At 35.4% G+C, this 20,987-nt stretch overlaps 2 protein-coding genes across 6 annotated transcripts in view; one reads left to right on the forward strand and one right to left on the reverse strand.

The window, feature by feature from the left end:
* Positions 1–17,031, reverse strand: part of runx2a (RUNX family transcription factor 2a) — a 174,051-nt gene extending 157,020 nt beyond the window's left edge. The window contains exon 1 of one of the 2 annotated variants that reach the window (XM_059981625.1): positions 16,959–17,031. In XM_059981625.1, coding sequence (XP_059837608.1) covers positions 16,959–17,016 — 58 coding nt within the window. In that variant the 5' untranslated portion in view covers positions 17,017–17,031. The remainder of the gene's footprint in view (positions 1–16,958) is intronic. The other variant, XM_059981626.1, reaches the window with a different exon arrangement.
* Positions 1–20,987, forward strand: part of supt3h (SPT3 homolog, SAGA and STAGA complex component) — a 396,945-nt gene that overhangs the window by 66,108 nt on the left and 309,850 nt on the right. The window lies entirely within an intron of this gene.

Below are 20,987 nucleotides of genomic sequence, written 5' to 3' on the forward strand. Positions count from 1 at the left end.
ATTTGTTGTCCCCTTCTATAAAAACTACTTGCTTGAGATACAAGCATACATGTCCATAAATACTGAAGCTATGAATTTACTGGATGTTGTCAAGCAGGCATTGCACTCTTCATGGAGTGGTGATCATAAATTGGTGGCAGTTCCTCATCACCTATATTGGGATACCAGCTGAAATATCTATGCCAAAGCAGGTGTGCCTTAGAATAGTTTGTCTTTCATTTGAAAGAAGAAATTTGGTTTTGAGGGACCAAGTATTCCTATTAGTTGGTTTGTATTTTCAGTTGAGTTTACATTTCTAAATTTTCGAAGTGTGTTTCTAGTCCTTTGGTCTGTGTATTTATTACTTGCTGAATGGTAACTGTTCATGATTTTGACAGCTGGCTAAGCATGGGGATTTGGCTTGGCTGGCTGTGAACATTTTTTCCAGCTGTTTTGCAGGGGGAGCTATAGTGCCAAGGTTATGAAATGTGACCTGTTGATTTTTTTAAAGAATAATAAAATATTATTTTCTGTAAAATTGTAATGTGTTTGCTTAATTGAATGACACCATTGTCACTTTATAAATATGGATCCAGGAGATTTTTTTTAAGATTGACAGCCAAGCTGCAATTTTTGAAAAGTTAAAAAAATTGTTTGATTTATTGTTGAAAATGAGTAGGTTAAAGGAAATAGTGAATCCACTGGTAACTATTTTTGAAAGGGAAATACTTTCCATTTACGCTATTTAAAGCAAACTGTCGGAAGCATGAACAAAATTGGATGGTCATTCTTGTTTAGTTGATACAACAGTTAATAAAATGCATTTAGGTATTTAGCAATGTTGCCACTAATCTTGGCAAAGCAGTATCTATTTTATCATGCATCCATAACATTAATGAAATTCAGTCTGTCAAACTAGCCCCAAGTGTCATTATAACTTTTCTGGAATCATAATGAAAATCTTCGAAAAGTTACACATACTTACCATGTTTGTTGTGACTATTTGAGTTAAATTTATAGAATATTTTAGTGAACTTGGAACTAATGTCATGCATGTATAAAAACAAGTGTTTTGTCATTGTTACAAATTACAAATGAAAGGTTATTGGGGATAAGTTTTAAATTGTGGAAACACAAGGAAGTTAACAAATTTCACGTCATGTGCCGGTGATAATATATCTAATTCTGATACTGAAAATATTGAACACATTAGCACAGCTTCATTGGACCAAAAGGCCCCCTCCTTTGCTGCGATTTCCATGTAGAATCTGCCAAATTGTTCTTCCTTAACCTGAAAGTGTTGATTTGCATTGGACTTTAGGGTGAATCACTGTCCTTCATAAATAGCCCCTCTCTCTCTTTCTCTTTTTTTGTCATCAATAAGTTGCTCGATTGAGCTAGGCATCATATTCTAACTCTGATCATACTTGTTATTCGGACAATTCGACTTGACAAAGCTATTTTCTGGACATTGATCAGGATTAGGCACCTATTTTTCTCCCACTCCGTAGTCATTGAAACTTGGTTAAGCTTAACTGATTCTTTGGTGTGCCTTTGCTGATATCGTTCCTTGTGATACATATTCAATTGAATCTATCAAATTCTATTTTTTTTTGACTAAGCTCTTCTAAAATGTTACATCAAGGTGATTATATGAAGAAATAACCATGAACATTCTATGTTCACTTTGTTTCTTATTTCCTTATTTTACTTTGCATTACCACATTAATGTTTATATTTTCCAAATAATTTTCAATCATTAACAACAACTGTTTTTAAAACATTCCTAAGACACTTAAGAAACTAATGATGTCAGTCAGCCTGTCATCTTGTCATTATTGGAGCAAATGAATATGCTTTGGTCTTAATTTTAGTAAAAACAATTTATAGGATCAGAAACCTAATCCATTCTTGAAGTTAATGTTAAACTGGAGCATTGGTGAAAGACGAAACACGTGAATGTTTTGATCTTGTACTTGCTGATTGAAGTGCACACTAGGATGAGTTATTCTTTGGCAAAGACCTGAATTGAGATCCTTTTTACAAGTCTGCTGGTATAATCAAGGTTCAGTTATGCAAATTGCAGAGAATCTTTGAAAGTCCCATTGTTACTATTGTAATCTCTGTATTCTTCTATAGAACCTTAATGCTGAGAAGAGTAATCTCAATCAATTTTCAATGTAAATACATAAATGTATGTCAATAGACTGTTGCTTATATTCGGGCATGCTAAAGAGGAAAACCATCATAAACGAGAGGAGGAATAAAATAAAAATGCTTTTTTATGTTAATTCAGACACAGAAAAGACCATCACAAGTGATGTAATGTCTGCAACAGAATTTGCACACATTCTACTTTTAGAAAATTAGCCTCATACATTATGTCTTTGGACCACAAGAATAGCTTTAATACTGATGGCACCATTTCTGTGTGGTCACTCTCCATTGTATACATCATTTTGCTAAGAGTAATTAATGCAAATCATTGTGGTTGCATGTGAATAGAAAAAGAAGTTATGAATTGTTAGTTACTAAATTTAGCATCCTGTGGAATTATCAAGTATTGCTAAACAGCAGTAATGAATATGTTTATTGATACATGTCAAATCATTAAATAGTATGCTAGCCTCTTGTTGATGTTGTTCATAATAATAAGGCTCTGTTCATCTTGTGGAATCATTTTCATATCTTTTTTTTTCACCAGTCTGAATCATTTTTAGTCAAGCATTTAACATCAACAATAAATTCAGATGGAATAAAAATACTCTTGTACAGTATTATACGAAGCTGTTGCATTTATTCAGGTTAAGGCAATGAATGTTGGTCCACACAAACATAAAGGTTGCTGGATTAATTTGCCTGTTTTGAATTAGAACATCCAAGCAAGAATAATGGTTATAGTTGCTAATTGGAATGTGTATGCTTATAATCATTAGAAGAGACCTTTATCCAAGATACCCAATCTTCATCCTCAGCCAGCAATTCTGGTTGAAATTGTGTACATCTTGCATGTGCTTGCATGTTGTGTCTTTTTTGTCAGTGTGTGTTTGTCCATGAGTGTGACTTCATGTACACATTAGGGGGATTAAGTGAATCAGTTATGTTACATATTGTGATTAAAACAGTTTAGGTATCAGTTCATTTCTTGGAACATGTGCAAAATATTCAGTTGGTTAAGCTCTTTGCGTACTATAACAAATAGATGTCACTATAGTAATAATCAATAAGTTTGGGCTAATAATTTGCAGTTGATTGCATCAAATCCCACTACTGTAGATTTGGAAATTATATCCAATTTATTCTCAAATAACTTTGAGAGAAAGAAGTATCCAGTCCTTTTCTGGCCTTCCGTTCAGATTCACAACAGTATGATTAACTCTTAAATGTGTTCTGAATGTAAACATGACCTGTGGGTTTGACCAGAAGTCTCCAGAAAATTGTGGAAATCTGTCAGGATCTGGGATTTTCTTGAGAACTCCAAGGCTCTAGAAATTGGGTATGTGTGCACTTGCCAGATTGCATGGAGACACTTGAGTAACATGCTTGTGTGATAGACTGCAGGCCGCAACTGGTAGTCATCATCTGACATCTGAAGTATTGCAAGTGCATCCCTTAAGGGCACTGAGTTTATATTAGTTGGAATCTGTATCCTGCATTTTGACAATGTGTAGGTTTACTTCCTCATCAAAATGTATTGGGTATGTGCTTCCACAGTACACTATTGGCACTTGACCCCATTTTTCATTGAATCCAGTGGTGTAACACCTACTTTCTGCAGTTTCATAGTTATGGTATACAATTTGACCACTTATCTAGTGTAGAGAAACAGCCTTTTCTTTTGAATGGAGAAAAATGTCTGGAAAGGAGAAGGGTAAGTGCTAATTTGCATCTTTTGAATTCTATTTTCTTTCTAGTTTTTTAATCATTTGAGTACTAAATTTTAAGTTTAAACAATAAGCGTTAAAATGTTTAACAGTCTTTGTAGGTTGCTGCATTTTAGAGACGTAACAACAGTGTCCTTAATTGCATATGTAGGGATGTGTGGCTTTGCTCGTCAGTTATTTTTCAGATGTTTTATGGATAAAACTTGTCTATTGCCTACCATTTGATAATATGTCAAGCAAGATCCTGCTGGTGCATAGGATCTCTTTCAATCAACTCGGTAGTTGGTAGGTATGCTGGTAGCAAGCTAGGCACTTCATACTAGCCTAACTTTGGATTGGGACGTAACAGAACCACACCCATTTCTTCCCCAAAAGTGTTTCTTATGGATATCTGGTAGTTTTGTGTCCAACTATGGAAAACTGCCTTAACAGACTGATTAAGGTATGGCTGGCTAAATTGTAACAGATATTATTATCGTACTTATTTAGCGGATAGTAGGAATAGTACTGCTACCTCAGAATCAAACTTCAGACATTTTATTGCATGATCTGGGAATGCACTGTCCACTGGCAGGGGCAGAAACATAAATGTTCTGTCACAGATATGCACTTGAGATTTCTTCAGCTTAGGAGTTCTCAGCATCGACTGTTTATCCTATGAAGCCTTATGGAATCAAATTATAAATGATAAAGAACCCTCCTCCTGATGAACACACTGTGTTCTCCCTTTAACCGATTAATCTGTGTCCGTCTGTGTTCAATAACATTTGGAAAAAGAAGTGCTGGAAGTCACAAGGGTATAGTGGGTGTTGGACTTCAAGTCACTTCTGTTGACAAGAGTGGTTTAGTCATAAAGGACAACTGTCCGACTAGTTCAGTAGTCATCTGCAGCAGGTGCAGATGTAAGTTAACAAATTCATTCTCATTTGTCTACTTTTGGTAGATGTACTGTAGCCTTCCTTGAAAATAAGGGTAGAGCGTGACCGCATTGTGGGGCCAAAATCCTTTCTTCACTTATATTGTGTGATGCCTCTTTTGTGGTAAATGGAATAAAACTGCGATTAATCTGGAAGCTAAGAATAAAACATTTTTCTTGCTCTGTGCCAGTAGCAGAATTGTACTTTACCTGTAAGCTCATGATGCTTGATACCTCTCCAGTTACCATTAATGCCAAGATAGTTAAATAAGTGCAGGAAAACACACCAGGAACAGCACCAAACATGCTTGAAATTGAGGTCCTAACCTATCTACCAATTCCAGAATCAGTAGATCAGACTTGTCATATTCAGGCATGAATTTGAAGAACTAAATGGGGGCAAAAAATAATTCTAAAAGTTTAACATTTGATAAAATAATTAAGTGATGTAAAAATAAAATAATAAAGTGTAAAAATGGTTGAAGTGGGCAAAATAGCAAAAAAAGTTAAAAGACTGAAGTGTGGCGATTCAATTGGAAAGTATGGGTGAATTTAAATCAATGTTTAAAAACTTACTTGGAGTGCAAATTATCTTAAAGTTCCCAGTCTAATGTTGGTTGTTAATCTGCCTTTAACATCTACCAAGGACCTGTGGTGTGAGGAGTGAATTCCTCTGTTACAACCAAATCAGCTCCAACTGGAATGATCGTATCTTTATTAATGTTATTCTTTCCTTGAGAATCTTTTAGCTACTGTGTTATCTTCTGCACTAGTTAAGATCTGATGATAGTGATGCCACAGCACAAGTGTTATATCTGAGTGGGAACAAAAGTTCCATGCCCTTTGCCAATTTGTGGTTAAAAATTGGAAGATGCTTCAGCATTTTTGAAAAAGATGTAGGAAAATTCTGTAGGTAGAACAGTTAATAAACTTTGAAGTCATCTGGAACATGTTAAATCTGTACCTTTAATGTGCATTGGAGAAAGTTGTAAATGTTATTAATTTTATGACATTGCAGCATTTTGTTAATTTTATGTTCAGTTGTGCTCAGTGATATTGCTGCCTGGAAGCTTGAAATGCTGGATACTGGCAACTTTCTATAATTTTGAGGTATTATTGGTCCTTCAGAAAGTGATGAGGAGGTGTACAGGAATAAGTTAGATCAGCAGGTGGAATGGTGTCGCAGCACCAACCTTGTATTCAAAGTCAGTCAGACCAAGAAATTGATTGTGGGCTTCAGGAAGGAGAAGTCGGGAGAGCACACACCAGTCCTCTTTGAGGGGTCAACAATGGAAAGGACGAGCAGCTTCAGGTTCCTGATGCCACTGTCTTCTAAGATCTATCCAGGTCTCAACATTGATGCAGTTGTGAAAAAAAAGGCATGCCAGTGGCTATATTTCATTGAGAGTTTGAGATTTGGTTTGTCACGAAATACTGTAGCAAGTTTCTATAGATGTACTAACTGATTCTAACTGGTTGCGTCACTATCTGGTATGGAGATGCCAATCCATAGGACCAAAATACTTTTCTAATCTGTGGTGGTGTACACATGTGTTTGATATAATTTTATTGTATTAGAAAATAGAACCTGTTGATCAGTGTGTGACAAGATTTTGAGAATTTAACATTTGAAATATGATTGCTTCATACGCAACATTTAGCAAAGGAAGTTGCTATAATATAGCACCCAAAATCAAATGTGTTGCTATAGCAATATAAATTTGTCTCGAAAATCTGCATTTGTGTCTTAGGCTTTTGAGCAACAGAAAGAAGTTGATGGTTTAGTAGATAGTTAAAGATCCCACAGAATATGATTAAATATCTTCTATGTATTGCATTATATATAATGATTGTCAACATCTCTTCCTCAGTATCTGCAAAATAATAATGAATTTCAAGGCAAAATAATGCAAATAATGAAAATCTGAAGTAAAAAAAAAGTTGTTTAAAGTTCTCAGCAGTTGGAAAGTGAAACATTGTTAATGGTTCACGTTTGTAATCTCTCATCATTTTATGTTAGAGTAATAATTGGCTATTCATTTTGGTGGTATTGTTTTAGAAAGGTATTTTTATAGAAATTTTTATAGGGATGTCTGCTATCATTCAAAGCAGTTGACTGCAAATGAAGTGCTTTGGAATGCAAGACTGCTTTGTAAAATGTAATGTAAATTAACATTTTTTCACCGATGATATAAGAATATTCCTGAGTGTAGCCTTAAGATTGTTTCTTGTAGTTACTGGGGACACAAGAGACTGCAAATGGTGGAATTGGGAGCAAAGAAAAAGCAAACTGCTGGAGGAACTCAGTAGGGCAAGCAGTATTTCTGGAGACAGAGAGATGATTAGGGTTGAGACCTTGCTTCAGAACTGGGTACTGCATAGGCATCAGTTATTCCTAGTATTTTTCAGAAAGTTGTTCTGAAGTTTAATTTAACTTCATGATATCCAGGGCAGAGCATGGATTTTAGCAATTCACCTCCACAAATGGCCTGAAATCAGCCATAATATCATGTATCAAGTTAGATCTGGTTCCGGGGTAGTGTCTCCATTCATTCAATGGGAACCTATTAATGTGATAGACATTTGGGACTTGGGGAAATTTTAGTTAATTTACATACATGTGAATTGTATTGGCCTGTGGTTTTTAACTGATTTAGTTCAGTACTTGTTTGAATGGATTTGGCTGGCACACTGGCTTCACCTATCACTTGCCAGCTTCTGCTCCTTCTGCTGCCCCACCACCTTATTTTGGCTTTTACAATCCTGGTGAAATATCTCAGCCAAACCAACTGTTTATTCTCCTCCACAGATGCTGCCTGACCTGCTGAGTTCCTGCAACATTTTGTGTGTGTTAACTCTGGATTTCTAGTATCATGCAGAACCTTTGTGTTTTTGAATGCATTTTGATACTTATGGTATGTCTTTGGAACACGAAGCAAGCGCTTGGCTAAATCAGTCATCTAAACATTTTAAAGATGTTTTTGGGTGTTGTATGTCAATATGATGGCATTTACATGCATGAGTGCCTGTCTCTGTGATTGTGGACTTCAGGAAGGGTAAGACGAGGGAACACTAACCAATCCTCGTAGAGGGATCATTACTGGAGGGAGTGAGTAATTTTAAGTTCCCGGGTGTCAAGATCTCTGAGTATCTAATCTGGTCCCAAGATATTGATGCAGTATTAATAAAGCAAGACAGCAAAACAAAAGTAAATCTGAATATGATGGAAACCAAAACAACATAAACAAAATGCTGGAGAAACTCGGCAGGCCAGTCAGCATCAATGAAAAAGAGTACAGTCGAAATTTTGGGCCAAGACCCTTCATCTGTATTTTTCTTTTTAAATACAGTGATGTTTTGTGTTTGTTATGGTTTGATGAATAAAACCTCAGGTCTCAGCATCATGTTCCATAATATTTATTTCATTTGATAATTAACTACAACTTCCCTTATGCTCTTCCAATATTGTTAGTTTTCATATTTAGTTTTTAATGTAAAATTTTCTTAGCAGCTTAATTATCATTGAATGCGAAACAGTGTAGTATTCTGAACAAATATTCATTATGCTATTTATTTCACTAATTGTTAATTATTTTCAAGTGATTTTTCTTAAACAGCTATTCCCTGTATATTTATACAATAAACATCAAATTTAAATCTTCAACAGCTATAAGACTCCTTAGTTTTGGTTAAAATAAAAAAGATTGTTGTGAGAATTGTGGCAATGTTATTAATACTTAAGATAAATGATGACGATGATTATATTCACTGTGCACTTTGATTGCTGTTGATCTTTTGAAAAAAGCTAGTAGGAAGTCAAGTGTTCAGATATCAGCTTGATTTTTGTTAATGTTATTGTGCTGTTTGTCATTTCCCAAGTTTTGTAATATTATTAACAAATTATCAGAAATTATAAGCAACTATGGTTATGCATCTTGTATTTAGCTCAACTGTAACTAGTGCACTTCTTGATTTATTGAGTGTCTCATGATGAAACTGAATAGAAGTGTTTGAAATTTGAGGATGAAGTCTCTGAAAGCAACCCTACAATTTCTGAGAGTGGGGGGTCGAAACTAAAGAATATTATGACTATGCTGAGCATTATGGTTTATGTTTAGTGAGTATGTAATTTTCTGTAATAGTTTGGCTCTTTTGAAAGAGAATACAGCTGCTTTAAATTGTATTCTGAAGTATGTTAAGCCTTCAATGCTGCTTGGTAAAGTTTAACACCTATCAGACTACGGTAACCTTCATATTCACGTTCAAAAAACTTTATTACTCTTCATGATTTAGAAACGCTCCTTGAGAGCTATGATTTAACTCTTGTCACACAGCAGTAGACAGGAGATGCTTTATGTATAAAATTAAATGGAATGAGGTTCTGAAGAAATGCTGCTGCTGTGATCTATTTAGCAAAAAGGAAACCATACATTCATTTTGTAATGTTGTAAGATGTTTAGGTTCCATTTATTAAAAAAAAAGCTTTGTTCTTGAACGGTAATGATCTTTAAAAAGAAATATCAAGAACCTCTTTAAGCAGTTGTAATCAATTCTGTTTTTCCTGTTTTCTGAATTGTTAAATGAAGCAAAAATTAGAGGAAAATAACTTAGTTTGCTCAATTATTATTTAGTGGGGTAAAGTATGTAATACTAAGGATGAAAAAAATCGATTTACTTTTGCTATTTTAATATGAACTTTTCAAAATAACTTGTTGAAGGTATTTGTACTCAAGTTAGTTAAGTGCTTTATATAAAATTAAATTTAAACCTCATTGAAGCCATAAGTTAGGAACTTGAGCAATCATATGGAAATCACTGTAACAGAAAAGATTTTCTGTTCATAATCGGGCAGTAAAATAGCCATGACAATATTGTAATAAATTAGAAATATTTTGAATGCTTTGGGAAAAAATCTCTAACCTGAATGGTTATAAATAAAATTTAATTGGGTTTAAGTGTCTGGGCACAGTCATATAGTATTAAATAACACACCATGTAATGTCTGACTGAACTAAAACTTGCAAACCTGCCTTATAGCCTATAAACATGTGGTCAATGTTTCAGGCCTATAGGTGTATAATTTATTGCATATATCAAATGTAATTAATTGTATTCTTTTACCATAATACATATTGTTTTTTAAATATAGTTTATTTTTGAAAAGCCTATTCACAGAAGTTATCTTTTTGCTTTCTGTCTGAATGTTTTCCATGGGCTGAAACAGCTGGTGTTATTTTTCTTCAATTGCATCAAATGCATTTTTAAAAATAAATTGTAGGTAGATAAAAAGGTGAATAATCAAGTATTCCTTTTGACTCCATCTGGCTTCTAACTTCCCCTCTCCTATGCCTTCCCCCAATCAGCACGCTACTCTACCCCAGTCATTACGGTAGTTTATTGTTGGGGTTGTGTGGTAAAGAGAGGATGTCTGGCTGGTTTTGTGGATGTCTACTGTCTATGGATATAAACCCATGGTCAAATTTTAGTCACAGTCTCATATCTTACAAAAAAAGGAAGGATTTAATTTATACTGTTTAAAAGTTTGAAAAACAGCTTCTAGGAAATAAGTTGCCACTGTTATTTTGTGCAAATGTTTTCTCTTCCATTATGAAGATTATTTACTGATGATAATAATGGCTTTTTATTTAAAGAGAATTACTTCAGACTACTTTACTTTATCTGTGAGTAATGACATCATATAGATTAATATGAATATAGTTGGAATTACGGTTCTGTGATATTCTCTTTGTTATAACTTTATTCAGTGGATTAATACAAGTTATTTCAAAGTTCAAAGTAAATTTATTATCACCATTGGCATACTCAATAAATACATAGAATAAAAACCATAACCATCTTTAGATTTATTTTATTGTTGGCTTAGATTTTTTTAACTGATGAGAGCTGAGTTCAGTCTTAAAAATTTAAATTGATATTTAGTATGAAAATGTATAGTTATTTGAAAACAATGTAGCTTTTCAAATGGATAAATGCAAGAGATCATGCAGATGCAGGAAATCTCGAGCAACACATACAAAATTCTGGAGAATCTATTTTATTGTTTGTTCCCCTCCATGAATGCTACATGACATGATCAGTTCCTTCATCATATTTTATGTGTTTTTAAATAATTAAAATTGATATTATTTTTATTTGATAGGAATGTTATTAAATACATTTGATGTATCTGCTCGAATAGATAGCAAATGGGGTAAATTAGAATAATGGCTTTAGTGTAATAAATAACAGTCCCAGTCTGCAACTTGGCAATCAAAAGTTGTATTATTAATCAACAAAATTCTGTTTAGTTAAGTCTAGAGTGTATTCTAAAGAATTACCAGTCATGAATAATCTGGTAAATGGCAATATTTAACATATTCTGAAGAATGTCAAATGAGTGTTTTTCAAAAATGAAATATGTTAGATTTGATATTGGTGAGACTCAACGTAGACCGTGAGACTGTTTCACCGAGCATCTATGCTCTGTCCACCAGAAGAAGCAGGATCTCCCAGTGGCCACCCATTTTAATTCCACTTCCCATTCCCATTCCGATATGTTAATTCATGGCTTCCTCTGCTGCTGTGATGACACCACACCATGGTTGGAGGAACAACAGCTTGTATTCCGTCTGGGTAGCCTCCAACTTGATTCGATTTCTTGAACTTCCGGTAATGGCCTCCCACCCTCTCCTTCACCAAACCCCATCCCCTTTTCCCCCTCGCACCTCATCTCCTTGCCTGTCCATTGCCTCCCTTTGGTGCTCCTTCCCGTTTTCGTTCTTCAATGGTCTTCTGTCCTCACCTATCAGACTCCCCCCTTCTCCAGCCCTGTATATCTTCTATTCACTTAACCCCTCCCCCTTCCAGTTTCACCTATCACCTTGTGTTTCTCTCTGCCCTCCCCCACCTTTTAAATCTACTCATCTTTTTTTTTAAATCCAGTCCTCTCGAAGGTTCTTAACTGGAAACATAAACTGTACTCTTTTCCATAGATGCTGTCTGGCCTGCTGAGTTCCTACAGTGTTCATGTGTGTTTTTTAGATTTAAATGGTTGCTTGAGTGAATCCGGCTGCCCACAAATTACTGCTGGATTTCCGTAGACCTTTAAATTCCCTGTATCTGGAAGGCAAATCACAGTGGACCAGGTAACCCTGCAACCAAACAGTCAAGGTCTGTAGGGTCCCATGTGATGTAATTTGGGGTACATAAGTGAGCAAGCCAAGCCCTCAGAATATCTCCGGGATTTGTTAACTGTCTTCAAAACCCCACCTCTTGCCTTGATCTCTGTCGGGCTTGCCTCTGGTATTAAAAATCTATTAAACAATATTTTCCAAAATATTTCTAATTAAAAATATATAGTGTATCTTATTTATTATTCCTTTGATTCCTATTTAAATCAATGGTTTTCAAGTCTTGCACTGTGTACACTTTGTAGCACAAGTTATATGAAATCTCAACAAGCATTCTTCATTAATTTCTTCAGATTGTGAGAGTTATTAGTGATTAGAATTTATTGCCTATCCAAAATTGTATTTAAGTGTGGCAATAAGTCCACTTCTTGAACCATTGCAGTCTTTCTGGTGAAGGTATTCCCACAGTGCCAATGGATAAAAGCTTCCATGATGTAACAGTGAAAGAAAAGTATATAGTTCCAAGTCATATTGGTTTGTGAATTGGAAGGAAACATGTAGGTAGTGGTGTTTTGATCCTCCTTTACTACCTCTACATTTTTTTGTAGTTGATATCATGGGTTTGACAGGAACGTTGGAGTATGTTTAGCATATAGTTGGTGTGTGTTATACAGTGGCACACACTGAAGTTGCAGTACACTGGTAGGGCAGATGTTTTTTCTCTTGTATGACATTGAGTTGAGTTGAGTATTGTTGGAGCTGCACTCTTCCAGACAGCGGTGAAATACTTGGTCATGCCTCTATCCTGTGCATTTTGATGGTGGCTAGGTTTTGGGCTGTCACTTGCCACAGACCTGCTTACATAGCCATGCTATTAATGTGACTGGCAGCTGGCTTTTTAGTCAGTGGTTTTCCTCAGGTTTTTGATGGTTCGGGATGTGGTGAAATCCAGGATAATTGGTTAGAAACTTTCTTGTTAGAGATTATTGTGATCTTGTGGCTTGTTTGCTTCATGTCTGAATGTTGTTCAGATCTTGCTGCAGGCGTGTATGGACTTTGCTTGTTGTGAATATAATTTATTCACACCCCTACTTTTGACTTCATGATGCCAGGAAAGTCATTTAAAAAAAAATGAAGATGTTGGACCTAGGGTATTGCCAATAGCTCCTGCTATTGTGTCTTGAATTTGATTGATTAAACTTCAAGAAATAAAACCAGAGGTAGGAGTAAGCTGAAATGGGTTGATAAAGATGTAATGCAAATAAAAATTGGCTCAATTTATGATTCGACAATGTCAGGTGCAAATTTACATGATCTTACTGTTAGGAAATTGACCCACACTGCAGTGCTATTCCTTTGTGCAAGGTATGCAAGGATTGTTTCTCCATGATGCCATTGGGCAGTTCAATAGTGAACGTAGTCAAGAAATCACTGGTGAAGCTTGGCCAGTTAGCTCAAGCGTTACATGTTCGCAGGGGATTCCTGAAACACGCTGGCACTTCTATGGGAAAATGCCAGCAGTTCAGTGAAACCTGCATTATTCTGTCAAATAGAACAATGAACTAAGTAGAGCTCAGTTGTAGGATCAATCTACAATTATTTTCAGAATGCATCGCTCATCAGGCAAAAAGAAGGTAATGCAGAAGTAAGATGTATGTTTCAGAAAAGCAATGGTTTGAGCTATGAATTTTCCTACTACATGTGCTGTACTCCTTTTGTAAGGGAGCTCTCATAAGTTTCATATAATTATTGTGAAGCTTGACTCACTTAAAGAGATTCAATTGAAGCTTGGATTGACTAGCTCAGTAAAGTTGATAATTAATGTTACTATTGAGGAGCTATTCTGGTGTAGCAGCTAAAAAGTCCTCGAAAATGTTTATATCTGATGTACTGAACTCTTAAGTCACTTTATTGCTCTGCAACCCAGGAAATATTTCTGAAATTGTAGATCTCCTAGGTTAGACCAATGCAGAGATTTCACCTTATAGTAGTACCACTAAGTTGTTTAAACAAAATATGATGCATTTGACAAACAGCAGGGGAGTTCTGGTCAATATTTTTACCTCAAATAACATCACTAAAATCATACTATGGATAAAATTTCCGAACAGCATAACAATGTCATTAGAAAAGTAACTGGTTGTTAAGTACTTAGAGACTTCCTGAGTTTGCGAAAGGTACAAGCTTATTTGTTCCTATATTTTTTGTTCAATTTTTCCTTATTTAGTTAATTTTTATTAATTTACTACTGGAATTAAATAGTTGATCACTATTTACCTGTTTTCAATTAGTGTTTTTCATGATAGGTTGATAGATGTGATAAGCTCCTGGTTTAGCTGAAGAATTTATAGGAACACTGGAATTTTTCAGTAATTTGAATATGAAAATTGGATGTTTCCATTTGTTTTAAAAGTGTTTAAATCAGATGGATACTGTGCAATTGTTATCAGTCACCCTGAAAGGGTAAAAATTTTCCTAACTCTTCATTATGAAGTTTCAGAACTAATTGTACTTTGTACTTTATAAAGCCTACTTTTCACGATCACAGAATAAACAGATTTGAAAGTTTTTCTGATGTTATAGTTTTATAAATTTTCCACTTTAAAATGAATGACACCATCTTGAGAATTTTTAAAAAATAGGCAGCTTACTAAAATTGTACCAAAGAAATGTAAAATGTTGAACTTATCCTGTGAATAACAATGAAAAACATTAGAGTTCAGTAAGTGTAGGTATATGGGTTTATTACTGTTTATTTGTTGTTTATGGATTGAGGAGAATTTTACATGGAATGTGACTTTTAAAAGCCTACATGAGCACCTATGAATGATTAAAATGGTGATATTTTTAACAAAATCTCATATTACAAACATTTGTTAGCAGTTTGTTAGGATAGGACATGCTTCTGTATTTTAATTAAAGAAGCGATTTCCACTCCTAAGTGTTTCATAACCTTTTCCCAACTGATGAAAAATGATTATTTGTTTCAAATTGAATTGTATTTGTTATTACAGAAGTTGCAGATCATTTTAAAGATTAATGCCATGTAAGTATAAATATTGTAGGACTGACTGCTGAGGGTATTGGTAAAATTTAAGCTCCCAAGTAGAGAATATATATAAAGAATAATATTATAGTGGTGGGCATATAGCATTTTAGTCTTTTTTGTAGTATAATGAAAACATAAGTAATATGCATCATTTTTAATCCAGCTATGCTCCGAGATGTATGACCCCATCCAACTGCTCTTTGAAAGTACTAACAAAATAGAATCTTCACAGATGTAAACCTGCATTATCTGCTATAAATATTTTAATAATGTGGTTTAGCTACTCTGCGGATGTTATGCCTCATGATTTACATAACAATTTATAATTTTCTGTTGATTTGGCACCTGTTTTCTAAAGGAACCATTTCCTTAATTTCTTGTAATCTTTTTGGAACATCACTTTGTTAGCAAATGCCATAGCAGTCCTGTGTTCTGCCTGTTTACATTACGCTGAAGAAAAATAGGATGAGCATTTTGTCTGCACAGATGCGGATTGTGTAGGGAATGCAGAAGTAATGAAATTACATCTTGTTGGGATGTGTAATTGTGAAGTCAAAAGAGAAGCAATGAAGCAAAAAGGCATGACTGTTTGCCATCATCGATTGGATGAATCATTAAACTGTCTGTATAACTTCCTAGGATGTTTCTTCATAATAGTAAACAGTATGTGTGCAACATGCTACCACCTGCCTTTGTTTTATTGACATCCTGTGCTTGGGATTAGATTGTTTTTATTCTAATATTTCTGTTACATGCAAAGCCCCATTTGAGGGATCGAAGTTTCAGCTGAACAAAAACCCATCCTTTTGGTAATCTATAGTGCTTATTGATGACAAATAACCATATGAACTCATTAGATTTAACTGGAAAAATCCAATTATTGCTTGAATCTTTACCAAAGCTCATACCCCACTTCCATCCTTCACCCCAGCATTGGTCTTTGAAGTAGCACAAGAATCTCCCTAAAAATTGTACAATTTCTGTAGATTACCTAGATATGATTATACTTCTGTTAGCATTCTTAGTAAAATCTTGTTTGGTGTTGTCAATCATAAGATTTGTTTATTAAAGTAGGAAACTTGTTAATTTGCTGCAGTGCATTTTTTTGCTAATGAGTTTCTGATGTAGTCACTACAGACAAATTAGAGACACTTCCTTTAATTTCAATCAAAATGAGTCTTATTAACACTGTAAATTGTAGCTGTATTGAAGCTGTGCAAAAGATTTAAATGGAGTCATTGTTTCTAAATTTAATCGTATCAGTTTCAGTGAAAACTAAGTTCAATAAAATCTAAATGCAGTTACATGTGTGAAAAACATACAACTATTTCCTTACAAATATTAGCAACCATGTTAGTGGTCAGAAAGTAAAGTGACCCAGCTGTTTGGGGTTGGTGGAGATTGTAGTTTTAAAGCAATTAAATAAGACTAGTCTAGGTTTGCCGTGTACCCACAAATCCACGGAATGATGAAGGTATCAGGAGTCTTTGTATATGTCTGCTGTAAAATTATGATCAATTTAATATGTTATTTTATATAAGGTTTGTAAGTACAATGTTTTTATAGCTTTTTGTTTCATGTGTTCTTTCCATTTAGTAATCAAGTAGTTAAAACGAAAAAATTATCAATAACATATTTTACAGACTCTATTTTGTTTGTTATATGCTATTTTATTCTGGGGGGGGGGACAAATACCACAGGAATGTTGGATTGAATAAGATATGTTATTGAAAATTAGACATAATTTATTTCCATAAAGCAAATTTCACACTTTGGCTTTTCAAAGCATATTTCAATTTGAGGTGAAAACAGAAACATGTTCTTTGCATTTTATTGACAAAAGTTTTGTAAGTTTGCATTTTGTAAACTTCAAGTTTATGAAACGTTGTTTTGTATTCAAAGTTAGCAAATTAATAGTTTATAGAAACATGTCCCAAAGAAGAAAATTTTGAGTAAAACTTCATATCTGGTCTAAGAGAATACATAAGATGTGGACTCACCCCAGAAGAAGTTTTGCTGACATGATGCAACTGAGCTGAATAGGCTGTTAGATGCCATAGTCCTCTTTTCACATATACTTTATGCCTGTGGTTTTGGTGTCCCTCGAAGACTTAAACTGAAAATATAACCATTGCAGAGGAAGTTTAAGAGCTTGCCAGCAGTGCTTAGGTGAGCTGCTTGATGTCATTAGCATTTTTGGCCACAAAATAACATACAACATGCAAAAAAAGACAAATAAACATTTGATGGACAAGTATTTACTGTAAAGACTGTGGTTAGCAAACACTTACTGACAGAATTGGTCTTGGTGGCTGGTAGTGACCTGCGGAGATTAACCATTTAGGACCAGAGGTTCTCTCGTCGTCCTGGAGAGCAAGTTGCACCGCACTTGTGGTTCTGTGGTTGTTTATGAGGCGAATGAAGCATTCACACAATCCAAAAAGCATAAGCTTTAAACTCTTCATGTGCTCTTACTGGAGAAACTGAATCACATGGCTTGTGACATCATGACATACAAGTAGGACGGGGCAGCCTATCCCTGTGGGTTTTTGACAAAGGACTCGTGGTAGACTCTTCCTGGCATAAAGAGGGACCAGCTTTAATTTATATGACTCATGGGGATTTGGACAGCATTACAAACACTGTGAAGAGAAGAAAAAAAAGAACAAATTCATATACAGATGAAGCATATAGGCAGCAGGAATGACTCGCACTGTTCAGTTTAATCTTACCAGTGCATTGTTATATGGGTAGTAAAATGAACTTGCTGACAAAGGTGCTGTGTGAAACTCTGTGAAAGATTGGCAATAATTTAAATAGTTTATTTAGTCACTATTGAATTTGTATGCTTTATATTTCTGTCTTTGACTGTGCTTTTTTATAGTCTCATTGCTGGCATCAAGTTATTTTTCTAAAATTTGGTTGAAGCAGCAGAGAATTGCCTGTTTTGCATTTTCATATGGAAGTACAAGCCTCTGGATTTCTATCAAGACTTAGTGTAAATGATGATTTTGGTGGGAATTCTGACTAATGAAAATTAAGTATAGTGAATGATTAATCTATTTAAGTTCAATGTAAAATATATTTCATTTGTGTAACTGATGATCAGAGATTGTATTACTGTTTATTGCATGAACCATAATTATCACAGAGACCACATAAATGCATTAGTACACATCTTAGCAACTTCTAAACTTTGACATTTATCATATTCAATATAAGTGGTAAGACTCCTTTGCTTAAAATAGTACCATCTTTTATGAATGATTATTAAATATTCCCTATGTCAGTAATTGTTGAAGTTTGTGATTGACCATTGTTTGTAATTTAGATTTGTGTTTTATTTGAATAATAAGTTCACACTATTAAAGTACTTTAAATAGTAATATAGGATCGGAAGATGTTGAATCCTTGTGGGTTGAGTAAAGAAACTACAAGGGTAGAAGGACTCTGGCAATTATACACATGCCTGTCACAGTAGCTGAGGTGTGGACCACAGATAATGGGAAAGAGAAAAGGCGTGTCAAAAGGGCAATGTTATGATAATCATAGGAGATTTCAACATGCAGATCAATTGGGAAAATCAGGTTGGTAATGAATTGCAAGAGAGTGAGTTGGTTGAATGTCTACAAGACAGCATTTTAGAGCAGTTCGTTATAGAGCCTAACAGCCAGGCTGGATTGGTTCTTATGTAATGAACCAGAGGTCATTAGGGAGCTTAAGGTAAAAGAACTCTTAGGAGACAATGAGCACAATATGATTGAGTTCAACTTGAAATTTGACAGGGAGAAAGTAAAGTCTGATGTGGCAGTATTTCAGTAGAGTAAAGGAAATTACAGTGGTATAAGAAAGGAGCTGACTAAAGTAAATTGGAAAGAGAGGCTGGCAGGGATGACAGCAGAGCAGCAACGGTGTGAGTTTCCTGGAAAAATGAGGAAGGTGCAAGATAGATGCATTCCAAAAATGAAGAAATACTTAAATGGCAGAACAGTGCCACTGTGGTTGACAAGGGAAGTCAAAGCTAATGTAAAAGCAAAAGAGAGGGCATACAACAAAGCAAAAATTAGCAGGAAGATAGAGGATTGGAAAGCAACTAAGAAGATTATTAGGAGGGAAAAGGTGAAATATGAAAGCAAACTAGCAAACAATATCTAAGTAATAGTAGAAGCATTTTCAAGTAAGTAAAAAATAAAGGAGCATAGTTTCCCTAAGGGAAAATCTTGCTTGACGAACTTGTTGGAATTCTTTCAGGAAATTACATGTAGGAGAGATAAAGGGGATGCAGTGTATGTTGCATATTTGGACTTTCAGAAGGACTTTGACAAGGTGCCACGCATTACGCTGCTTACCAAATTAAGAGCCCATGGAATTACAAGGAAGTTTCTGACATGGTTAGAGCTTTGGCTGATTAGTAGGAGGCAGCGAGTGGGAATAAAAGGATCCTTTTCTGGTTTGTTGCCAGTGAGTAGTGGTGTTCTGCCCAGGTCAGTGTTGGGACCACTTCTTTTTATGCTGTATATCAGTGATTGAGATGATGGAATAGATGGATTTTTTTGAATCAAGTTTGCTGATGAAATGAAGATTGATGCAGGGGCAGGTAGTATTGAGGAAACAGGTACCTTTGAGGATATAACGAGTGCAGTGGATAGAGGGGAGCAGATGGATGTTATTTACATGGATTTCCAAAAGGCATTTGATAAGGTGCCACATAAAAGAATTACCCATAAGAATTGTGGGTGATGTATTAGCATGTTCAGAGGAGTGGTTAACTAATAGAAAGCAGAGAGTTAGGATACATGGGTGCTACTCTGGTTGGCAATCAGTGGTGAGCAGTGTGCTGCAGAGGTTGGTGGAGGGCCAGCAACTGTTCACAGTATACATTACCGTTCTGGAAGAGGGGATGGAGTGTAGTTTGCTGCTAATACTGAATTCAGTGGAAAAGTAAGTTGTGCAGAAGATATGGAGAGTCTGCAGAGAGATATTTAAGAGACTACTAGACAGGTATATGGAGGAATTTAAAGTGGGGGTTTATATGGGAGGCAGGGATAAAGGATCAGCACAACATTGTGGGCCAAAGGGCCTGTACTGTGCTGTACTATTCTATGTTCTATATAGGTTAAATGAGTGGAAACGGGTCTGGCACATGGAATGCAATGTTGGTAAATGTGAGGTCATCTACTCTGGAAGGCAAAAGGGGAGAGAAGATTATTATTTAAATGGTAAACTCACTTTTAACATTTAAGAAAAACTTGGCCAGGTACGTGGATGAGAGGGGTATGGAGGGATATGGTCCAGGTGCAGGTCAGTGGGACTAGGCAGAAAAATGCCTAGCCTCACTGCCAAAAACCCCACAGCCAAGAAGGGCCAAAAGGCCTGTTTTCTGTGCTGCAATGTTCTATGGTTCTATGGTAAAAAATTTTCAGCTTGCTGTTGTGCAGAGAGACTTGGGAGTGCTTGTGCATGAATCACAAAAGGTTGATTTGCAGGTACAGCAGGCCATCAAGATGGCAAATGGGATGTTGGTCTTTATTGCTGGAGGGATTGGATTTAGGAGTAGGGAGGCTCTGCCTCAACTGTACAGGGTACTGGTGAGGCTGCACCTTGAGTACTGCGTGCAGCTCTGGTCCCTTTACTTGAGGAAGAATATATTGATTTTGGAGGTAGTGCAGAGGGGGTTCACCAGATTGATTCCAGAGATGAGAGGGTTAGACTATGAGGAGACATTGAGTCACCTGGGACTGTACTTGCCGGAATTCAGAAGAATAAGAGGAGATCTTATAGAAACATAAAATTATGAAAGGGATAGATAAGATAGAGGCAGGAAATTTGTTTGCACTTATAGGTGAAATTAGAACTAGGGGACATAGCCTCAAAATTTGGGGGAGTATATTTAGGATGGAGACAGAGAGGAACTGCTTTTCCCAGGGGATGGTGAATCTGTGGAATTCTCTGCCCAATGAAGCACTGGAGGCTACCTCACTAAATATATTTAAGACAAGGTTGGATAGATTTTCGCACAGTAGGGGAAT

This window comes from Hypanus sabinus, chromosome 10 (assembly GCF_030144855.1).
Source record: "Hypanus sabinus isolate sHypSab1 chromosome 10, sHypSab1.hap1, whole genome shotgun sequence".
Taxonomy (NCBI): domain Eukaryota; kingdom Metazoa; phylum Chordata; class Chondrichthyes; order Myliobatiformes; family Dasyatidae; genus Hypanus; species Hypanus sabinus.